Source organism: Ambystoma mexicanum, chromosome 8, assembly GCF_040938575.1.
Source record: "Ambystoma mexicanum isolate Mex_15411 chromosome 8, UKY_AmexF1_1, whole genome shotgun sequence".
NCBI lineage: Eukaryota > Metazoa > Chordata > Amphibia > Caudata > Ambystomatidae > Ambystoma > Ambystoma mexicanum.
In genome coordinates, this window is record NC_090929.1 from 1,242,985,810 (window position 1) to 1,243,007,639 (window position 21,830).

A 21,830-nucleotide genomic window follows, 5' to 3' on the forward strand; every position below is an offset into this window, starting at 1 on the left:
TAATATTGCCATGGTTGATGCACTGTTACTCAGCACCAAAGATTGATGTCAGGTGCTCACACCACGGCTAGACATTGCCATCAACTGTCCAGGTGTGCTCACCATTGGCAGTTATTTCCATCAAACACCCACATAACTCACGCCATGGGCATTGACTGAAAACAAATGTCAAGATACTCACACTATTACCAGGGACCATCATCAAAAAGTCTAGCATGGCTGCTACAAATGGCTGGCTACTCCATTGTGCCAGTGTGCAGTACACTGCTCCCGTACACTGGTGACAGAGAAGCCAGCTGATATGACATTTCTTTAAAACAGAGACACACTGCTTCAAGGTACTAGGAACATTAGTGAGGAAATGAAAGGTGCTGTTTAAATATGGCACCCAAATCACCTGTGTGTATACGCGCAGAAAACATTGCGTGAAATGGTACATGTCGCTTAGCCACAAATGGAAAGCTGCATCAAGGCAGACACTGGTTGAGATAAGGAGATTGTTCATGTTTTTTTTTTAGACTATAGTTTATCTAGACATGTTTTTTGTACTACGTCAATAATTATGAATGGGACATGTTACTACTTGTTACTTTTGAACACTTTGCCAATAAAGGTAAAAGGGATGTCTTGCGTAATACTTTCCTGACATTGTTTATTATCTGTTTTCAGAGAGCAAGGACCAAATCACTGAAATAATTGAACAAACCCAAATGTGTTGTTTGCATCAACCGGTCTGAAAATAGTGGCAGCTATTTGGAGAGTACTTCTGAATAACAAATGTATTGCAGTTAATTTATCAGAAAATGTAGATGTGCATTTTTCTTAACATTATTATTTATCTTAAAGAGACCATGCATTTCAAGTGCAGGGTGGCTGAGAGGAAATGGCGAGCTTCCTGAACATCCTCTGACAAACTGGCCTGCCACCTGCTCCAAAGGAAATACCTGCTCTCTGTCTGCACCAAGAAGACAGTCCTCCTCCAAGCCTGCTTCTCTGTGGCATCCAACAACTCGGCCAAACTCTTTAAAATATGCAAGGAGCTAGCCAATCCTGCTGCAGTCTCTAACTCTCCTGTCCCCTCCCAAGCCCTCTGCACGGCCCTGGCTTCTCATTTCATCTAGAAAACTCAGGACATCCTGTCCTCTCTCTCTTCCTCTCCTCATCATCATCCATCTACTCCCCACTCATCCTCTGGCCCTCCAGTGGCCACCCCTCCTCCCTCCTTCTCTGCCTTTCCCCTTATCTCCCCAGATGGTTTCTAGACAAGTCCGATCTATGAAAGTCTTGTCAAAACAGGTTCTCCCCTTTTCCTCTAAAGCCATCAAGGACCACATTGACACTCTGGCTCCTGCTTTGGCCGACTTCTGCAACCACTCCTTTGCCACTGGAGTCTTCCCTTCCCCCCTGAAGCACTACCTTGTGCACCCTCTTCTTACGAAACCCTCGGCTGACCCCTCCTGCCCAGCTGACTACCGCCCAATCTCCATCACTCCTTTCCTGGGCAAACTCCTGGAAAAACTGTCCATCTCCCAGCTTAATCTTCAAACTGAATCTGTTGGTTGTTTCCATGACCATCAGACTGGCTTCAGAGCTGCCAGAAGCACAGAAATGGTTCTCCTAAACATCCGTGAAGACCTGCTCTCAAACCCCGACTCCAACACCCCCTGTGTCCTCATCCTACTTGATCTCTGTTCTGCCTTTGACATGGTTAACCATGCCATCCTGCTCAACCGTGTCTGTGATAACCTCGGTATCACTGATCAGGCCATGGCTTGGCTGACCTCTTTCCTCTCTGATCGATACTGCCAGGTCCAACGAGTGTCCTTCCTCTCCTCTATCTCCATCTCCATCTCTACATGTGGTGTTCCCCAGGGGTCTAACCTCTCTCCCCCTGGCTGTTCAACCATTACCTGGCACTTCTTGCCAACTGCATTGCCTCTCTCTGCCCCAACTTTCAGTGCTATGCGGATGACACTCGGCTAATTTTCAGGCTCCCTTCTGCCACTACTACTTCTCTCTTCTCCGACTGTCTGTCCGCTATCCAGGAGTGGTGTGCCGCAATGATCTCTGCGTTAACGCCAGTAAGACTGAGCTTCTCCTCATCGCCACATCGGCTCCCTCCTTTCCCATCGCTCTCTGGCCGGCCTCTCTTGGTCCTCTTCCTTCTCCAACCTTTGAGGCAAAAAACCTTGGGGTCATCTTCGACTCCACACTCTCCTTCTCTCCTCACATCTATGACGTCTCTAAGAAGTCATACTACCAACTGCACCACCTCAGAGGTATCTTCCTTTCCTCTCCTTCCCCCAGAAGCTCACCCTCTCCAGAGCTCTTGTTCTCTCTAGGCTGGACTACTGCAACAGCTTCTTTATAAATCTGCCTGCTTCTACTCTCCGCCCTCTGCCACTCATCCAGAAAAGGACTGCGAGACTTGTCCTTGGCATAAAGCCCAGGGATCTTATCTCTCCAGGACTGAAATCTCTGCACTGGCTCCCAGTGGATGCGAGGATCAAGTTCAAAATCCTCTGCATTGTCCACAAGGCCTTCTGGTGCCTGGGCCTCAATACCTTCAACTCTCTCTTCCTAAATATCTTCCTTCTCGAGCTCTTCGCGCATCCGCCTCCAACTCCTTCAGGGTCAGTCGCTTCTCCAAGCAACGAGTAAGTGGTGGATCTCTTTCTTCGGCTGGGGCCTCCCTCTCTGGAACAGCCTCCCTGAAACTTGAGGAGAACCATCTCTGGTTCCAGAAGCACCTCAATACCTTCCTCTTTGCTTCTGCTTTCTCTCTGCCTCTCCCCTGCTGAACGCCTGACTGTAACTGCACTGGTCACCTGGTTACCCTATGATCTCAGGCCCAGGTCCCCTCCACCACCAGCTGCACACCTGCACTGCCTCCCAAGCAACCCCTGCACTTGGGGAGCGGTTTCTGTACCCTACAGTCCCCTCCAGCTCTTGACACGTGATGTCTGCACTTACCCCTGCACTTGTCACAAGCTGGCGGCACTTTACCTAGTGTTTTTATTAATTCTATTTATGTATTACTGCCCCTTTGTACTTTCCCTTCCCCCCTCCCCTGCACTTGCACGATCTCAATTTCACCTGGCTTAGTAAGATCACACTCTAGGTCTTCCCTCTGTTCCCCCTCCCTTGCCTTGTCGCACCTTGAAACACTTGTATATAGGCGCGTTATAAAGGCCACATCATATTATATCATATCAAAGAGAAATTGGTGCCCGTTTCTCTTCATAACAGACTATTTCTTTATCTTCATTATTATTCTGATGTTGGTTCCTGTGCATTGTGCATTTACAGTGTGTGGGTATACGTGCATCGTGAATGTGTGCGAGTGTCTGTATGTGCCGTGCATGCACATATGTGGTTATAGGCACACTACATAAGTGTAATACCAGGATGTGGCAATGGGTAAAGTGTGAGAGGGGTGCATTGAATCCGTGAATGTGCAAAAGCAGTTTGTATGTGCAGCGAGGGTGCACAGGCATTGTGATGTGTGCGCTTGAGGAGAAAATTCTACTAAACCACTCCTTCCCATCTGGTATACTTATGAGTTCCCCTTAACATACAAGTAAGACTGTGCCCCATTTACATCACTGACATAAAAAATAATGTAAAACATGTTTTATGCCCATTACCATGTTCACCATCAATTGTTACTAAATAACTTACATATTCACCTGCATATTTCCAATCCAAAACCGCCACTGACATAGACCTATCTTGAATACATTTATTTATAGCATCAGAGCCCATGTAATTTGTCTCAATTTTCAGGTAGCAACCAGATGGTTCACACTCTACCGTTTGCAAATTCTCTTGTGGGTCTCATCCCCGCGCTCTTGCTTTTCCAAAATACGCAGGAGAAAATATTTAAATGCATAGCAAATACTGACAGATGGAAGAAGAAGCATTGTGCCGCCCTTAAGGTTGTATTGCCTTTATCTGTGTTTAAGACTGCTCAAGAGACGGAAACAGCTACCTGAAAGTGTAGCTCTGTGTTAGAGGCCTGCTGCACGACCACCCCCCCAACCCCTAAAGCACCCTCTCACTGAGCATAATGTGATGAATCCGATGGAGTCATCACAGATTTCCTGGCGGTGACCTCCTCCCATATGGTCAGGGGATGGCGGCGGCTGCTACCTGATCTCGACCCCGGTGGCGATCAAATGGGTGCACTGGGGGCATGGCAGGGGGTTAGGGGGACACATTCCGGGGATATTTCATAGCTTCATCGGGTGAGACATGGTATCCACCATTTTCCCCTGAAAATAACCCTCCCATATCTAATACCCTCATAGCCTATTAGTTTACTTTAGTTTATTTGCTTATATAGCGCACCGAACCTGTGTGTATCTGGTCGCTTTTTGCTTATGAAGACAGCAAACAATACACAGATTACAAACATATAGGTAATTCGAGACTGTCTGAGGGTGGCCATCTTGTGTTACAGCTCAAGATAGCTGGCCTTACCAAGTACGAGTGTTAAGCACGGAAATAGAGAGTTTGCAGGGGCGAGAGAAGTGGGTGCCTAGTGTTACATATCTAGGCACAAGTACTCAGGTAAGCAGGATAGGTGAGCTATAGTACTTTTATAATCCTTAATTAAGCTGGTGGAAGAGCCAAGTTTTTACCATATTTCTGAATGACTAGAACGAAGGTTCAACTTTAACTGCTGGGGGTAGAGAATTTCAGGATTTGGCAGTTAGTACAGGAAATCTGCACCCACCTGCTTTTTGTAGTTTGAATTTTGGGATATTGAGGCAGTGTTGAATTTTGGGATATTGAGGCAGTGTTGAATTTTGGGATTTTGAGGCAGTGAGAAGAACAAGTTACTTCTTACCTTGTAACGTTCTTTCGATGGGCTGTTCCTCCGACGTATTCCTTATCTTAGATATCTCTTTCCAGCTTTGCTGGCCTCGGAAATGTTTTCTCTCTAGAGGGCGCTGCGCATTGACGCCCGCCGAGTCGATGTCCCTCGACAGCCGCCGTGTCGACGTCATCCTGCCTATAAAGACAGCGCGCAGCGTCCGTTGCTCAGTTCCGTTTTTCCGCGCTTACTCAGTGCCTCGGATTATCGTTGCTCAGTTTCGTAGAGATATTATTCCATTTTCCTCAAGATATTCGAGCCATACTCAATGGCTTCCTCGTCTGAACCAACGACCCCTCGGTCCAGCTTTAAAAAATGCTGAGACTGTGGAAAAAAGATGTCGCTGACGGACCCTCACAGGGTCTATCTGTGGTGTTTGGGAGCTGAACACCATTGTTCGGAGTGCGAGGACTGTATGTCCATGACAGCTAAGGCCCTGAAGGAGCGTAGGGGGAAGCTGGAAAAAGGTAAGACTTCTAAAGCTTCTTCTTCCTCGAAGAAGTCGAGACATTCGTCTCCTCGTCACCATTCGCACTCCAGGTCTCGAAGCGGGTCCCATCACTCCTCGAGATCGAAGCACTCGAAAAGGAGACGCCGAAGATCCCCTTTAAGGCCATTAAGGCTCTATAAGGGGTTTCAGCATGCTCCCCCGGGTCTGGCCTAGTGAACTCCACCTCTGGGGAAGTGTCTAAACCACTTGCCTCATGTAAGGAATCATGGAGTTCCTTTAATCTGCGTTCCTCTGAGGATAACTCCTCTTGAACTGGGGTTGCAGATCCCTGCAACTCAAATGTCTCTTCTTGGTCAGACAGTTCTCCCTCTTCCATAATTGAGGACATTGTCCTCAATTGGTCTGAACTCACAAAGGGTGTGAAACCCATCTCCAAGGCAGAGGGTGCCAAACTCGTCGTAATCGGCCTCGAAAACGTCGATGTCGTCGACGCCGACGTCGAAGGCTTCGAACGTGGCGTCGAAAACAAAGGTGGAGGCCTCGAGGTCCTCGATAGAATCGGAATTCTGCTTGAGGATATCGACAATCTTGACGACATCGTCATCGAAGACCTGGGAATAGCCACTGGGTGCGCCGCAACCGTGACTTTCCTTGGCGTCGACGCCGGTGTTGAGGATGGCGTCGAGTCGACAGACCCGTGTGTCGAAGGTCCCTTCGACAACGGCGTCGAAGACACCGACCTCGGCGTCGACGGAACCTTCGAAGAAGGATTAGAGGTCTTTGCTTTACTCGAGGGTTCGTGACGCGCTCGAGAAGCTTCCTTCGCCGGGTGCTGCGACTCGCAGCATTTTGGACCTTCGGGTCTTTCGACCAGAGCATCGCTCTCGGCAGTCTTCGAGGGGGTCGAGGCCGCTTTCTCGAAGACGCTCATCATATTTTTTCGGAATTCCTCCCATTCAGCCCAGGAACTATGTTTCGTGGGGCAAGGGATTCTCTTAGGTGAAACAGAGGAAGAGGAGGACGAAGAAGGGGATCTTCGGCATCTCCTTTTCGAGTGCTTCGATCTCGAGGAGTGATGGGACCCGCTTCGAGACCTGGAGCGCGAATGGTGACGAGGAGACAAATGTCTCGACTTCTTCGAGGAAGAAGAAGCTTTAGAAGTATTATCTTTTTCCAGCTTCCCCCTACGCTCCTTCAGGGCCTTAGCTGTCATGGACATACAGTCCTTGCACTCCGAACAATGGTGTTCAGCTCCCAAACACCACAGACAGACCCTGTGAGGGTCCGTCAGCGACATCTTTTTTCCACAGTCTCTGCATTTTTTAAAGCCGGACCGAGGGGTCGTCGGTTCAGACAAGGAAGCCATCGAGTATGGCTCGAATATCTCGAGGAAAATGGAATAATATCTCTACGAAACTGAGCAACGATATTCCGAGGCACTGAGTAAGCGCGGAAAAACGGAACTGAGCAACGGACGCTGCGCGCAGCCTTTATAGGCAGGATGACGTCGACGTTGATACGGCGGCTGTCGAGGGACATCGACTCGGCGGACGTCGACGCGCAGCGCCCTCTAGAGAGAAAACATTTCTGAGGCCAGCAAAGCTGGAAAGAGATATCTAAGATAAGGAATACGTCGGAGGACACAATCCCTTCGAATAGTTGGATCTGGTGGGTTTGCTGGATTCCTTTCTGGATAATTTGTCAACCTGATATTTAGGGGCTGAATTTGCAAGACATTTATGTGTGATCGTTGAAGTTCTAAAAGTGATCCGGTCTTGAATTAGGAGCCAGTTGGTGTTACACCTAATTTGTGATATGTGGTTGGAACAGGGGATGTTGAGTGCAGTTCTGGGAGCATTTTTCTGTAGAACTTGTAGCTTATTCAGGTTACGATTACTGGTGCCCAAGTAGAGGGTATTACAATAGTCCAGTTTCGAGAGCATGAGAGCTCTCGCCAGAGTGATGCAACTAATAGTGGACAAGAAAGGCCTGCACGCATTAATAAATTTAGAGGTGTAAGCCGTAGCTGAAGCGGTTGCATTGACTTGTCTGTGGAGGGGGGGGGGTTGGGAGGGAGGGTGGAATCTAAGTATACCCCTAATGTTTTGACATTGTTGGATACTTTGATGCTCTTCACATCAATGTTGAATGATTTGTATTGAGAGTCTAGGTTAAGTCTTGACCTTGAACCGATAAGTAATATCTCGGTCTTCTCATCATTGAGGCAAAGGCCATGGTTGGCCATCCATGCCTGGATTTTGAGGTAGGTCTCGTTTAGTAGCTTGGAGTCTTTGTCATAAGAGCCTGAGATAGTGATGAAGATCTGCGTATCATCTGCGTAATTCATGTAGTATACACCCAGATCAGCTAGGTTTTAATTTATTTAAATCTGTATTATACCTCTTTATATTCACTCCATCTTCTTAAACGCTAAAGTTTGTATCCGTTCTTGCAGTTAAGCCCAAATAAATTAACCAAACATATCTTAACATGAGAGACTTGGAAACTGAGATACACAGAAAAATATGAGTATCACTGTGAAAACTAATTTTGTTTATTGCTGAATAAGAGACTTGGAATTTGTGATACACAGAAAAATATGAGTATTACTGAGAACACCAATATTATTTTTTGTTGAATCACCAACCAACTGAAAGCGAGTAACCCCAAAAATATTTTTGGGAGAGACTTGGAAATCAACGTCATTACTGAACTATCAACTATAATGAAAAAAGTGTGATGCAACATAATATTTGAACGTTAAATTTGGAAATTGTTGAAGCATTTAGAGGAATAAGAATCAAACTGTTAAATCATTCTTGCCCGTTGATGAACCACGAACTAAAGAAAGTGTGAATTAACAATCCTAATAACAATCATAAAGTACTCAACAAGTAAACCCTTTTTTTGAAATTGAACCTTGTGGCAGAGAGCTAATTGAACTTTTGACTCACTATAGAATCTACAAGCACAACTGAATAAATTGGTTGGCGCATCTTTTCCCATCCATACATACACCCAGATTATCTAGGTGGTTGAACAGTAGCTTTGAAAATATATTATAGAGAGTGGGGGAGACACAAGTACCCTGAGGGACTCCCGCAGGTGATTGGAGCGGGTTCTGCAGAGGATGTAGTAGCAAAGACCCTCATAGTTCTATCTGCAAGGAAGGACTGGATCCAAGTGGCAGCTTTGGGAGAGAATGAGGCTGCTGTAGTCAGATGTTTGGTTAGGATATTGTGGTCAACTAAGTCGAACGCTGGCGCTAAGTCGAGCAAGAGGAGAAGTGCAGGATTCCCATTGTCTTTCGACTCATCTATCTGGATTTTTATATCCGATAAGGCTGACTCTGTACCATGTCTTGGTCTAAATCCAGATGGGCGAAGATCAAAAAAGGTTGTTTACTTCAAGATGGTTTTGAATTTGGATGGATGCCGCTTTGTTAAGTATTTTCATAAGGAACGGCACCGGTGTTATCTGGTCGGAATAGTAGGTTCGAGATTAGGTGTTTTGAGGAGAGACACGACACAGGCATCTTTAAGATTTTTAGGGACAGTGCATGATTCAGTTGGAGCGCTGATGAACGAGGTAATGAAAGCAGGAAATTCCTTTGCTCCTTTTATGGTGGTTTGCTGGGCAGATGTCCCCAAAGCACTGTGAGGGTTTTAGATTAGCTATGATAGCTTCAACCTCTGTGGTGGTGACTGCAGTGAATTTGAATAGGCTGCAAGGTTTAGGGGGAGATATATATGTATATATATGTCTCGCTGGTTTTGGTGCTGGGTGTGAGACAGTTTTTTTGCTTCTATTTTTAGTTGTAAAGGGGAGATTTTGTCTATAAGAGCTTTTTGGATGTTGGAGCAGCAGGCAGCATCTTTGATGCATGAATCAGGGGGAGCAACTGGAGATTCCAGCTCTCGGATATAGTAAAAAGCTCTTTGGAGCTGGATTTGGCATTGAGAATTCTGTCGTTGAACGCATCACTTTTGGTTTTCAGAATGGCAGCTTTGTAGGCGTTGGCAGTTATGATGATTTTTTCCTGCTCTGGACCAAGGTTTTATTTTTACAGGAGGCTTTGGAACATCTTTTGGAGTAGTTGCGTAGGGCTTTCAGTTCTGTGGAGAACCATTTGTTGAAGTGTGTTGACAGTTTGTCTTTTCTTAGCATAAGAGGTGCTATTTGGTCTAATGCTTGGAGTAAGTTTAAGTTGTAAAGGTCCACCAGGCAGGTTGGATCTTTGTCTAAGTTCTCTTGGATGTTGGTAATAGGTTGGAGTTCAGGGAGTAAGTTCTCCAAGGTAAGTCGATTATTGCGGGTTAAGGCAGGGGTACTTGAGAGTCGCTCTGAGTCGGGCGGACGGTATCCTGGACGTTGACGGTTATGACATGGTGGTCTGAACAAGCACAGGGAGAGTTGGAGGTAATCTTGGTATTGCAGTTTAAATCAGCTAACCAATCTAGTGTTCTACCTGTATTATGCGTTGGTTCAGAAATGCGTTGTGAGAAGCCAAGCTCAGTGAGAGTATTCTCTAAGGCTATGGCCTTGGTGTCTTGGATGTCATGTAGGCCCAAGTTGAGGTCCCCTAATAGCAAGATTTGGGAGCCAGGTTTGGTGTTACACCAGGTGCATGAGGAGTGTGTATGCAGCTGAATGCAGGAGTTTGACGGCTAGTAGTTCTCTGGATGAAAAAGATTTGTTGTGGACTTTTGAGGCCAAGCTGGTTCTTGGCAATGAATGCTACTCCACCTCCTCTGCTGGTTATTCTAGCAGCTCTGATAATTGTACAGTTGTCGGGTAATGCCAACATAAGGGACGATCCGGCCGCTGGTTGTAACCAGGTTTCCGTGACTGCTAGGAAGTCTAATTAATTGGAGGATATAAGGTCTGATATGTCTAGCGCGTGGGCGACTAGGGACCTGGCATTGATAAGAGCTCCTTTGATGCGATGGATTTTGGCTGTAGGATGGCATATAGGAGGGTACTTGTGTGGGCGATGTCGCCTGGGCTGGTCTTGCGGCGTACGATGGCAGGCCGACAGTTGCTAATTTCTAGAGCCAGTGGGACATGGTTTGTTATATATGAGTAGATGAGTGTAGTGTGATGCCCCAGGAGTAGGCGAGAACTTGCTGATACTTCCCCTGGCTTCTCCAAGGTTTTGGGTAATCTGTGGACTAGGTGAGAAGGGAGGGAGGAATCTGTCAGGAGTTCTAGTAGTAAAAAGTGGTAGGAGCGTGGCTATGTGATTGTCACTGCCTAAAGGAGGGCCATGGAGGTCCCGGGTGGAGGGTAGTAGGAGGCTAGGAAGCTGCGGATTGGTAGGCACGATGGAGTAAGACAAGCCCGAGCTAGTTGGCAGGTTGCGCTCAGGAGGCGTATACATTCTGCTAGGGCAGTGCCAGAAAAGTCATCATTACCTAACATTCACCGGGCTAATCGTTTGCGATACTAGCAACCTAGTGGCATAGTGGTGAAAATTGAACTTTGGTAGCATTCATCAAGCTAACCATTTGGGATAACAGAATGGGGAAAATCGAACTTTGGTAGCGTTCATTAAACTAGCAATTTGGGATAACAGCCACGTAGTGGTACAAAGGTGAAGAATCGAAATTCAGTAACATTCATCAGGCTAATAGTTTGGGATAAGGTGAGGGAATAGTTTCGAGAGGGCACACGCTACTGGACTTAAGCTGTGGGTAGGCTAGAGGGGAAGGATCCTGGGTGTGAGCGCAGTGTCAGACAATATGCATTTGGACAATGGCAGGGGTAAGGTGGAGTACGGCAGCAAGAGCAGAGTGCTCAGCAGCAATGGTAAACTGCACAAATCTAAGCTGTGACCGTGCAAGTTCCGTAACATAGCATGGATACAATTGCTGAGAGATGCACAGGCAAGGCAGGTGGAGGGCAGAAGCTGTATAGGCAGAGGGCACTAGGAGAACTGGCAATAATGCAGGAGTGAACAGAGAGTAGGCTGTGTTGAAGTACTAATAGGCAGACAGATGTGATAGGCAATGAAAGATGCATTCTATGCAACGGCGGCAACGCAGCGAGAAGCGGCGTGCTCAGGTAAGTTAGGAGGCATGCACAGATGCTATTGTGGAGCAGAGTATGTTTTGATCAGAAGGCACAAGCTCAATGGTGAGAAGCTGCTCAAGCCCCGTAATGTGCAGGGAGGACGGGGTGGGGGGGCTCTGGAAGGCTCAGTGCATCTTATATAGAGTATGGGATCCTGAGGGCTGTCTAGTTATAGAATATGGGCCATTAAACAATGCAGCCGAAAGAGGCAAAGAGGCAAAGCACTGTGAACACAAAGCATATTGAGCATACAATAATTCGGCTATCAATACAGACTGCACTCTGCCACTGTCATAATGTAAAGATCTGCTAGTGTGGGGCAGACAACTTAGCGCCTAAGAGCGGAACTGAGAGGGTGCTTGAGACATCAAGCATGCAATAGTACGTTCGTGGGCCATTAAAGGCAGTGAAAGTGTCGAATAGAGTACCTTGTGGCTTGAGAGTGGCAGGAAAGCCGCAAATGTACAGTCAGGCATCTAGATCGCTGAGACCTCCGTCTCTCCGAGACATGGCAGCACAGCATTGGGTGATGCCTTGAGCTGTGGCCGACAATGTAAGGGGCGATAGTGAGAAAGGATTGCTGTAGATGAGCGGATACAAACAGATAAATGGAAGGTTCCCCCAGGCCGCGACAGGCTCGGGACAGGAGCCCTAGTGGTGGCCTTTGTCGGGGGCTGGTTTTCACCTGCCAGCTAACCCCAAATGGTGGGATAAGCTGAAGATGCACCAATCACAAACATTGCGCAGCTTCCTGTAACTGTAGACTGCAACTAGGTAGACACTGCAGCGGCCATCTTAAGTCAGTTAACCCTCGTGGTTAACTTGAAACAAATAGCTCGGAAAAGGAGATGGGTAACACTTGTGCTGTTTCACGCACTGCAGCGTTATTGCAATAAAATGCAACGAACGTCGGCTCGTTGTACGAAATGAGAAGGACAATACTTGTAGAAGGTGGCTTCTCAGCCCACGGGCTTACCTCCGCAATACAGGAAATAGATTAGGTGCACTGCTCCTGCAGTGCCCGGAAGGAGGTAGCTCCTGCACAAATGAACACAGACTGTGTTAAATACCCACTCCTTCGCCCATGAAGAATAGGGCAATACCCCTCTCCAATTTCACCTACCATTCATCCAAGAATCATTTACCATTCAAGGCTACTGATAATATCTATTCAAGCCTTCTGAACCAATTCCGAAACCTGGACGTAATGCCCCAGAATGACCAAAGTACTGGGACGAAGAACAAGAAGAATCGAGCAAAGCAGAATGAGGAAATCCCCAAGCACAGTGAGCAGTCTAGCGTTTACTCATACACACCCGTGTCTGGGAAGTTTAAACAGTAAGTGAAGCCGGATATCGATGTCTACTGGTGGAAGAGAACTGCGTCTCTCTGTGAGGCTGAAGATACCCAAGGGTGAGTACCGGCGTGGTGGAGCTAGGCGGCTCACCAACAAATAATATGAAGGCTGCAAAACGAGGAAGACACGCTGAGGGTACACCAAGAGCTGGTGAGGGACTTCTGGGCATTCGCAGGTGAACAAGAGAAGCGCTTTCCTTAACGGAACCCAAAGCGAAGCAGACAAAATGGAAGCTGCGGGAACGGAAGAAACAAGGCAGAGGCTGTCGCGAGAAGGAAGCAGATGAAAGCGCTTCTCCGGTTGACCGCGGGAGCAACCGGCAATGACAACGAACGCGGGTGAGTCTTCCCAGAGGCTGTGGGGACCTGGGGCGTGTCAGTGGGTATGCTGAATGCAAGCAAGCGAGAGAGAAAAAGAGAATGAACTTGACATTAAAAGGGGAAATCAATCGCAAGTAAAACCCTACAAGCCCATAGATGCATATTGTGCGAATGACGAAGGAAAACCCAGGACCGGATTATATATCAGGAAGACATATTTGCAAACAAAGTGTGTGCGACTGTGGAAAAGGGCAGAGCGCCCATGTGAATATAAGAAGCCCTGGCAGGAGAGTATACCAGGCAACCATCACAAGAGTGTGAATAGAAAAAGTCCTTGCAAGAGTGTGAACATATTAAGACGAAGCAAGAGAGTATACTAGGCAACCAGAACTGTGTTGTTTAGTAAAAGCGAAGAATTTAGTTGTTCAAACAAAGAGGTCCCGAGAAGGAATACTAGGACTGAGTAAATAATTGAGATGTTTAACCAAAGAGCTCCTGAAAAGGAACATCAGGACTAGGAAAGGCTTGTACGAACCAGATGTTCAAAAGAGATACAATTGCAAAGTCATAACAAGGTTTTTACATCAACATTGTTGTGGGCCAAGAAAGGCATAAAAAACTGTTGAATGTGAACTTCGGAGAACCAAGAGGAATCCAGCGGAGGGCATCATCTGAAGCAAGGACCTATTATCCTTGCAGAACTTTTAGGTTGAAAGCCAGTTATTCTTTTTGTGAACACTTTCCCAAACCTTCCAAGGTTAAAGACATTTCCCGTTTCATCTTGGAGTTTAGTTTTAGCGTGAGGGTCAGAATAGAACTTTGGAAACAGGACAGTTTTCATTTTGGACATTCCTACACCGAAAAGTCTTGAGTTTTTGCTTCAGGTAGGGAAATTCCTCTTTGATCAGGGTCTGAGAGGCATTTTTCGAACCCCATTTTATTTTCAATAAAAGTCTTTAACCAACAACGTGGCTCACTTGTGTCTGAGTTTCATTACCGACTCCTCACAATAAGCAGAGCAAGGTCCAAACGGAAATAATTTAAGTGCCCACTGTGTACAGAGCTCCAGACCCTCACAACACAAATGATTTGCTGTTTGGGTAGTGAGTATGTGTAGGAAGTCCTGAGCAGTTGACATGTATGTCCATGCACCTCACTACTTTTTATAAATCAAAATTCTTCTGCAGAACATGTTTATGGGAACACCCCACAAGCAGCGAGAAAAGGGGAATGCCAGATGAATAAGACATGCATTACTTACTGTAATAGCATTTCTGATTTTATCTGCTTAGATTCACATGCTGCGCATATAGTCCGACATCTAGTGGTAACCGCAGAGTATTGCATCTTGTCTTTCGAGGATGGAAAGGGGACGTCGACATGGGCGTGGCTGTGACACTATTCCTACCGTGACGTGTAGTGTACCCAAAATCCCTCACGTGTCGAGGTCCCTCCGATTTTATTTTCTTCCGCCGTGAGGGAGCCTTATGACTATCGTGAGTGAGCACAGAAAAGAGAGAAGTAGTAAGATGTCCATGTTCCTTCCATCCAAGTGGGGAGGAATGGTGGGCGCATGTGAATCTAAGCAGATTCAATCATCAGAAATGCTATTAAGGTAAGTAATGCATGTCTTCTGATGCTTGTTAATCTGCTTAGAATCACATCCTGCGCATAGACTAGCTAACAGTACCTGGAGTTGGAGGAGGGATGTGAGAAAGAACAGTAGTGAAAAGATGTCTTAGTACTGCTTGCCCCACCTGAGAATCAGACCTAGAGTGAGTGTCTAGGCAATAGAGTTTTGGAAAGGTGTGTACAGAACTCCAGGATGCCGCTTTGCAAACTGACTTGAGAGGAACATTTGCAATGAATGCTATGGAAGCCCCAGTGCCTCGCGTAGTGTGTGCTCTAGGCTTGAAGGTCAGATCTCTCTTGGCAAGAGTGCAGCAGAGTGTGATGCAATTGACAATCCACCTAGAGATGGATGATTTAGAGACCGGATCTCCTTCTCTACCAGCTGCCAGTGAAATGAAAACCTGGTTTGTCTTCCTTAGTGGTTTAGTTCTTTCCAGGTAGTAGATGACTGCCCTGCACACATTCAGTGTGTGTAGGCTTCTTTCTGCCACCTCAGTAGGGTTCTGGAAGTAAGTTGGTAGTTGTATTGACTGGTTCACACAGAACTCAGAAATAAATTTGGGGCAAACCGAGGGTTAATGCGCAGAACCACCTTATCTCTGAATTGTGAAAAAATGGTATAGAATTGAAAGGGCCTGTAGTTCACTGACTCTCCTTATGGAGAATGCCACTAGGAAGGCCGTCTTTAAGTAAGAGCTTTGAGACTTTCCTTATGCATAGGCTCAAAGGGAGACCCCATAAGTCTGGTTAATACCACATTTAGGTCCCATCAGGGAGCCGGGTTAGAAATGGGAAGCTTTAATAACAGGGATCTTCTACCACAACACTTTACGTTGGGACGTGGTATAGGCTGAGAGTGCATCTAAGTGAGCCTTCAGGGAATTAAAAACCAGACCTGAGTCTAGTAAGTGAGTCAGGTATAACACAATATGAGTAGGAGAGCAGTCAATGGGATTTAAGCTCTTGGAACTGCACCAGATGACGAGGAGCTTCCATTTATTGGAGTAGCAATGTCTGGTGTTAGGCTTTCTTGCTTCCCTAAGTATATCCATGCAACTCTAAGGAAGCTGCAGATGCCCAACTCTATGGTCTCGGGAACCAGGCCGCTAAATTGAGAGTTTGCGGGCATGGATGAAGTGTTTCCCCGTTGGCCTGAAATAGCATGGTATATGGGCAAGGTAGTTTCATCGGATTAGAGAGAGACATCTCCATCAGATGGGAGAACCAGGGTTGGCATGCCCTCATCGGGCCACCAATATCATGGTGACTGCATCCTGGGGCATCTTGAGCATTGTGAGTTCTCCAGAGTTTCAAACAAGTCGATCTCTGGGAAGCCCCATTCTGCGAAAACATTGGAGACTATGTCTTCGTGTCATCGCCATTCGTACTCAGGGCAACGGGAAGTCTATGCTGAGCACGTCTTTCAGAAGATTGAGTTACCCTGGAACGTGTTGAGACAATAGAAACATCTTGCGTTCGAGAGCCCATTTCCAAATGTTCTGTGACAGTTTGGACAGCCCTGGAGAGTGAGTACCCCCTTGCTTGTTCAGATAGTGCATGGCTGTGATGCTATCTGTGAGGCTCAGTACTGTCTTTCCGTGCAACTGTGTCAAAGGCCTTCAATGCTTTGAATACCGCTAACAGCTCCAACAGGTTTATGTGGTTGGATGCTACTGCTGGGGACCAAACGCAGTGCGCCTTCTGTTGAAGGAAGTGAGACCCCACCCCGTGAGAGAAGCGTCCGTCGTGAGAGTAGCTTCTACTGTGGGGTGGTGAAGGTTTTACCCTTCAAGAGGTTTTCCCTCGACCACCAAAGCAGAGCGAGGACAAGGGCTACCAAGACAACCACTAGATTGTCCCATTGTCTGATGGCCTGACACCACAGGCTGTTGAGCAAACGTGCGTGAGGAAGCAAGTAAATGCAGGATGCCATCATCCCCAACAGTCACATGGCCTTGCGTACCATCACCTCTCGACTGGCTACATACTGAGGGATCTGAAACAGCATGTTTTGAACCCTCTCGTTGGAGGGGAAGACGAGGCAGTCTTCTGTCCAAATTAGAGCCCCCAGAAACTGCTCGACTTGGTTTATGGAGAATCCCAGACTGAATAAGAGGTCTATCGTCGTTTGAGTTTTCGACAGGCATGTTCCGTAGGAGTGCCCTGTTATGAGCCAGTCGTCGAGGAAAGGATAAAGTGGGATGGATTGCCTGCGCAGGTGTGCTGCTGCAACTGCCAGTACCTTTGTAAATACCCTTGGGGCTGAGGCAATGCCGAAGGGAAGGGCCTTGAACTGATGTGTTTGTACTCGTTCATGAACCTTAGGTATTTCCTGTGTGCCGGCAACATTGAAATATAAAAGTATGCATCTTTCATGTCCAATGTTGCCATGTAATCCCCCTGCGTCAGTAAAGGAATTACCTCTTGCAGCGTTACCATGCAAAACTTTTGGGGTTTCACAAATTTGTTCGCTGGGCGCAAGTCTAGCACGGGAAGCATTGAGAGATCATTTTTGGGTACAATGAAGTACACTGAATAAATATCCTTGCTTACCTGTAGAACGGGGATGACTGATTGCGCCCTTTTCTTGCAGGATCTCAACCTCTTGCAGCAGGATCTTCAGGTGGTGTGGTGTTAGGTGTGGGACTTTGAGGTCTGAATCGAGGTGGCCGGCTGAACTCGATGTAACCGTGGGAGACGGTCATGAGCACCCACTGGTCTGTGGTAATCCCATCCCATTCATGCAGGAATGATGTTATACAGGGAGGCATGGGGGATGACCCGGATTTGAGAGTCATTTCTGACTGGAGGCCGGGGAGCCTTTGGGGGTGGCATTGCGACCCCTTCCTTTCCCACAGCGTTTCCTCTGGGTGGATATGTGTTTGAGGAGGCAGACTCCTGCCCTGAGGACCAATTGTTACCCAAGCCATATTGGTTGTGTGGGGAACGGGGATAGGACTGCCGATGAAGAGCGGTCAGAATCTCCCCCTCTCTGTTGAAAGAGTCTGAGTAATTTGATTCAAAGTTTTCAAAGTCTCGTGCTCCTTCTTGGCAGTCTCCAGTGCCTCATCAACGGCTTTGCCAAACAGGTAAGAGTCTTCCACTGGTTTGTTGATTAACAACGCTTGCGTCTCTGGTTTGAACCCCAAGTTCTTTAACCAGTCGTGGCGTTTCAAAAGGGTACCCTGGGCCAGGGTCCTCCCTGCTGTCTCAGCAGCATCTAAGGTGTTTTTGAGGATGTTATGGTTTACTTGCTTACCCTCTGATACAACTGTAAGCAGGCGAGAACGCACTGGTTCAGGGACCTCCTGTAGGCCCTCCTGCAGCAGGTTCCATTGGACATCAGAATAGCTGCCCAACAGCATGGTGTTAGCTATATGGGTGGAATATGCTGCCACAGTAGTGATTCTCTTCCGAAGAGCATACCATTTTTTACATTATTTGTTTGGGGGTGCATCACCTATGGAATCCGGGGTGTCATGACCCCTAATTTAGAGGGGGTCAGAAGGGGAGGGGCAGAAACATTTTTCCATCTGTGGGTTTACAGCCATGGTTTGTGAAGGAGTTAATAAGGAAGGGCGATGCATCTTTTGATGGAACTAAATAAAGGCAAAGCCTGGCTGGCAGGAGGCTTCTCCTTTAAAATGTCCTCCACGAAATCTGAATCTAGCACCACCTCTTGCATGGCTATCTGGAAGTGTTCGGCTGCCTTTTTCAGAATGGTGTTAAACGCCATCTGGTCATCCTCAGGTGATGCCTGATGCAGAGGTGGGAAGGTCCATACATATGGTATCAGGGTATGGGGCATGGGTAGGGGACAGCCAAGGCGGGTTATCCACCTGCTAGCCATTCCCCCCCCAATCCTGGGTCTGATCAGTGGGATCCTCAAAAGAATCATCCGCTTGTAAATAAGGGTCTAGAGGCTCTTCTTGATCTGTAAGGTCAAAGACTTCCTCATAAAATGGGCAAGGTGTTTTCTGGAATTTGGCCACTGCAGGGTAAAGGTCATCTTCACTAGGCCTTTTAGGAGTGAATCTCTCAGAGAAGTCCACAAATTTAGCCAGCTTGTCCATACACCCTTCACATGTTTCCCTAGTTCATGGAAATGAAGGAGCGTCCTAGATAAGGGCTGGGAACTTTCAGAATAACCCTCCCGCTCTTGTGGGCGTTTATACGTGTCTTTCAACGTATCTTTAGACCTGTCCCTTTGTTTACGGTCCACCAAAACGATCTTAGCGAGACTCTCGCTGATGTTCGGCGTCACCGGGAAGTAGTTTAGGCTGTTTAGACAGTTGTGCCGTAGACTTCGATGCAACCAGAGCTTTAAGCATCGGCACACTCTTAGGAGGCGTCTCGACAGCCTTGTGAGTTTTGGGTGCTGGTGCCCTTAATTGCAGAATGCCAAATTGCAGAATGCCCAGACGCATGCCGCTGACGCGGTTGCGGGAAGGGCGGCGGATCACACGAACCAGCGGGTGCCGCCTTGGAACTCGACGGACCCGTTGGCACTTTGGCCCGCTTCGACTGATCCGCTGATGCGGTACCGGGGTTGTGTGTTCGTTTCTATTGGTATCGTGTGCATCCCTGTAGCCGGGGTGTACATTCCCCTTATCAGGACTATCGTCGTGCCTTGTGGGGCCGGTGATGGATGTCGAACGCAAGCGCTCTGATGTGAGGTCAATGCCAGCCTCCTCACTTTTGGCGGCAGCGGTGCTACCCTTGGCCTGCGACATGGCATAGGCCACCCACCGCTTGACTCGAAGCTCCTTGATCGTCTTAGGATGCAGGAGCTGGCCGTACCGACAGGATGCCTCGTTGTGATTGAGGGGGAAGACACTTATTGCGCCACTGGTGCTCGTCTTTCCAGGGGTATTTTCCCTTACAGGAAGGGCAACGTTTAAATAGTGTCCTGTCCATAGCTCAGGTGTGTGACAGCGATAGCAAAACCAAAAGGGCAAAGAGAGGGGAGAAGGAAAGATTCTTGAAAATAATAGAAACCCCCAGATCCCACTCTCCCTACTGTGTAGGCCGGCCAGAAGGCCCAGCAACACAGTTTGCAGCGCTGACCGGAGCACCAGCCATCAAAAGTCTGTTCTTTTGCTGTCTTCGGAGGTGGTTAGAAGTAATCGTCGAAAAAGGGGACAAATAATAAACGACCGGAGGTCGGGAAGTATAACAATTTTGCAATAAGTAAGAGCTCAGCACAAGGCGACCAGCTAGCTGGGTGGAAAGAAACTATCTGAGGAACCTCGACGCGTGAGGGATGTCGGGTACACTACACATCACGTTAGGGATAGTGTTACAGGCAAGCCCATGTAGATGTCCCCTTTCGATACGCTAAAGACAAGGAGCAATACTCTGCGGTTACCACTAGATGTCGGACTATATGCACAGCATATGATTCTAAGCAGATTAACAAGCATCAGAAACTGTTATTACCATAATGAAATGCAATAGCAATCCAAGACTCAGAAAATGTTATATGCTGGTTTATCAACACTGATTTCTGCACATCTACATAAAGAATTGCGCCTCCTGGGAGGAATTCATGACTTTCTCTTCTTGTGCACAATAGTAACATCGGGTGAAGTCTTGCAAACAGTGCTCTTCACAAAAAGAACATTTTTAAGGGCATTAAATCAAACATTGAAAAATCTGCTAACGTTTTCTCCTATGAACACCATTAGCTAACTCATGGTAATTTTTCACTAAAATATCAAAAATTGATGCATCCGATGTTCTGCAAGTCCAGTCTTTTTGTTAAGCTCATCATTTTACATTTCTCCACAGTACTTTTAGTTTCATTCACCCACCCACACAATATTAATTGGATGATCGCCTGCTTGGGATACAGCTTATTGTGAACTAGGGACATTGTAGTGTTGTGGCTTGATCATGAAAATGAAGCAATCCCAGGGAAGGGCTTGTTAGATTCCTTCCCTTCAATGCTACTGGCCCATTATCTGTGCACTTGTTCAATACAAAGTGTTACAAGGTCTCCCTGGCCAGCACGCTCAGGGCCTCAAGCATGGGTCCTGTTATTTTTAACTTATCTTTTTGTTCTGAGCAGCACAGCAGGATAGGAATGTATGCCTATTTGGTCTACACATTAAATAGACCACCGAAACGAGGTGTTATTTTTCAGTATTAATAATCATTCTCCATGCCTCAATCCATCATTTCACTCCCTGTTGTGAATTGTGGGTTTTCATGCAACAATTGAATCCTTTGTTACCTGGGCATGTGACGTTATGAAGTTAGATTAACCAGACTAAGGTCTTCCGTATAAATCTGTTTGCATCTTTCTGGTCAGACTTCATACTATATTTAAATACAGTTTAAAAATAAAGTGCGAAAATAATAACCTTCTAAGTGGCCATCTTTGGCTTTTTGTTGTACTGTTTGGTTCATCGTACCCAACTGTTGCTCCAAATCATATATTCTGGAAACCAATCCCTTCACATACACCTCACGCTGTTGGTCATAAACAAGCCATTGTTGATTTTTTTCCAGAGCCTGTAAAAGGGAAGAAAAAAGGTATAAATAAAAATCAATTTAGTATGTATATATTAGTGAAGTACAGAACCCAAATATGCAAGGGCAGCAAAACGGCTATACTAGGCGTTCATCTTCCATAAAATCTCCAATGTACATGTCTAAATACAACAAAGCCTCCAATGTGTGTTAAATGCCTTGAGCAATTTGGCTAACTTTGATGATTAACAACTGAAGTTCAAGATGATAGGGTTTGATATTTGTAACTTGAGGTAAAACAAATAACTTTATAAATGTTTCTAAACAGTTTTTCTACACAGGGGAGATAGCATATACTTCTATCAAGTTGATTTGTAACATGTTCTGGCCCTGAAGAAGACATGACATATAGAACATTTCTCAAAACATGTCAAACAAACCCAATTAGGGTCAAGTCTTTCACCAAAAAAGAGCAGGCAGAATTGTAGCAAAAGACAGCTTGTTGTTGACTCGGCGAGTAGACCACTCTTTGAATAGTAATGCATCGTTGGATTCAGAACTTTTTCTGAAATGGATATTATGATTGGTTTTGAACATATTGTGGCAATTTTGGACAGATCTATATCGTTTTAGGAAGTACTATTG

General features: G+C 46.6%; 1 protein-coding gene across 5 annotated transcripts in view; it reads right to left on the reverse strand.

Moving 5' to 3' along the window:
- Positions 1–21,830, reverse strand: part of CEP55 (centrosomal protein 55) — a 682,821-nt gene that overhangs the window by 239,131 nt on the left and 421,860 nt on the right. For all 5 annotated transcript variants that reach the window (XM_069611358.1, XM_069611356.1, XM_069611359.1 and 2 more), the window contains exon 5: positions 21,077–21,227. In XM_069611358.1, the coding sequence (XP_069467459.1) occupies positions 21,077–21,227 (151 nt within the window). The remainder of the gene's footprint in view (positions 1–21,076; positions 21,228–21,830) is intronic.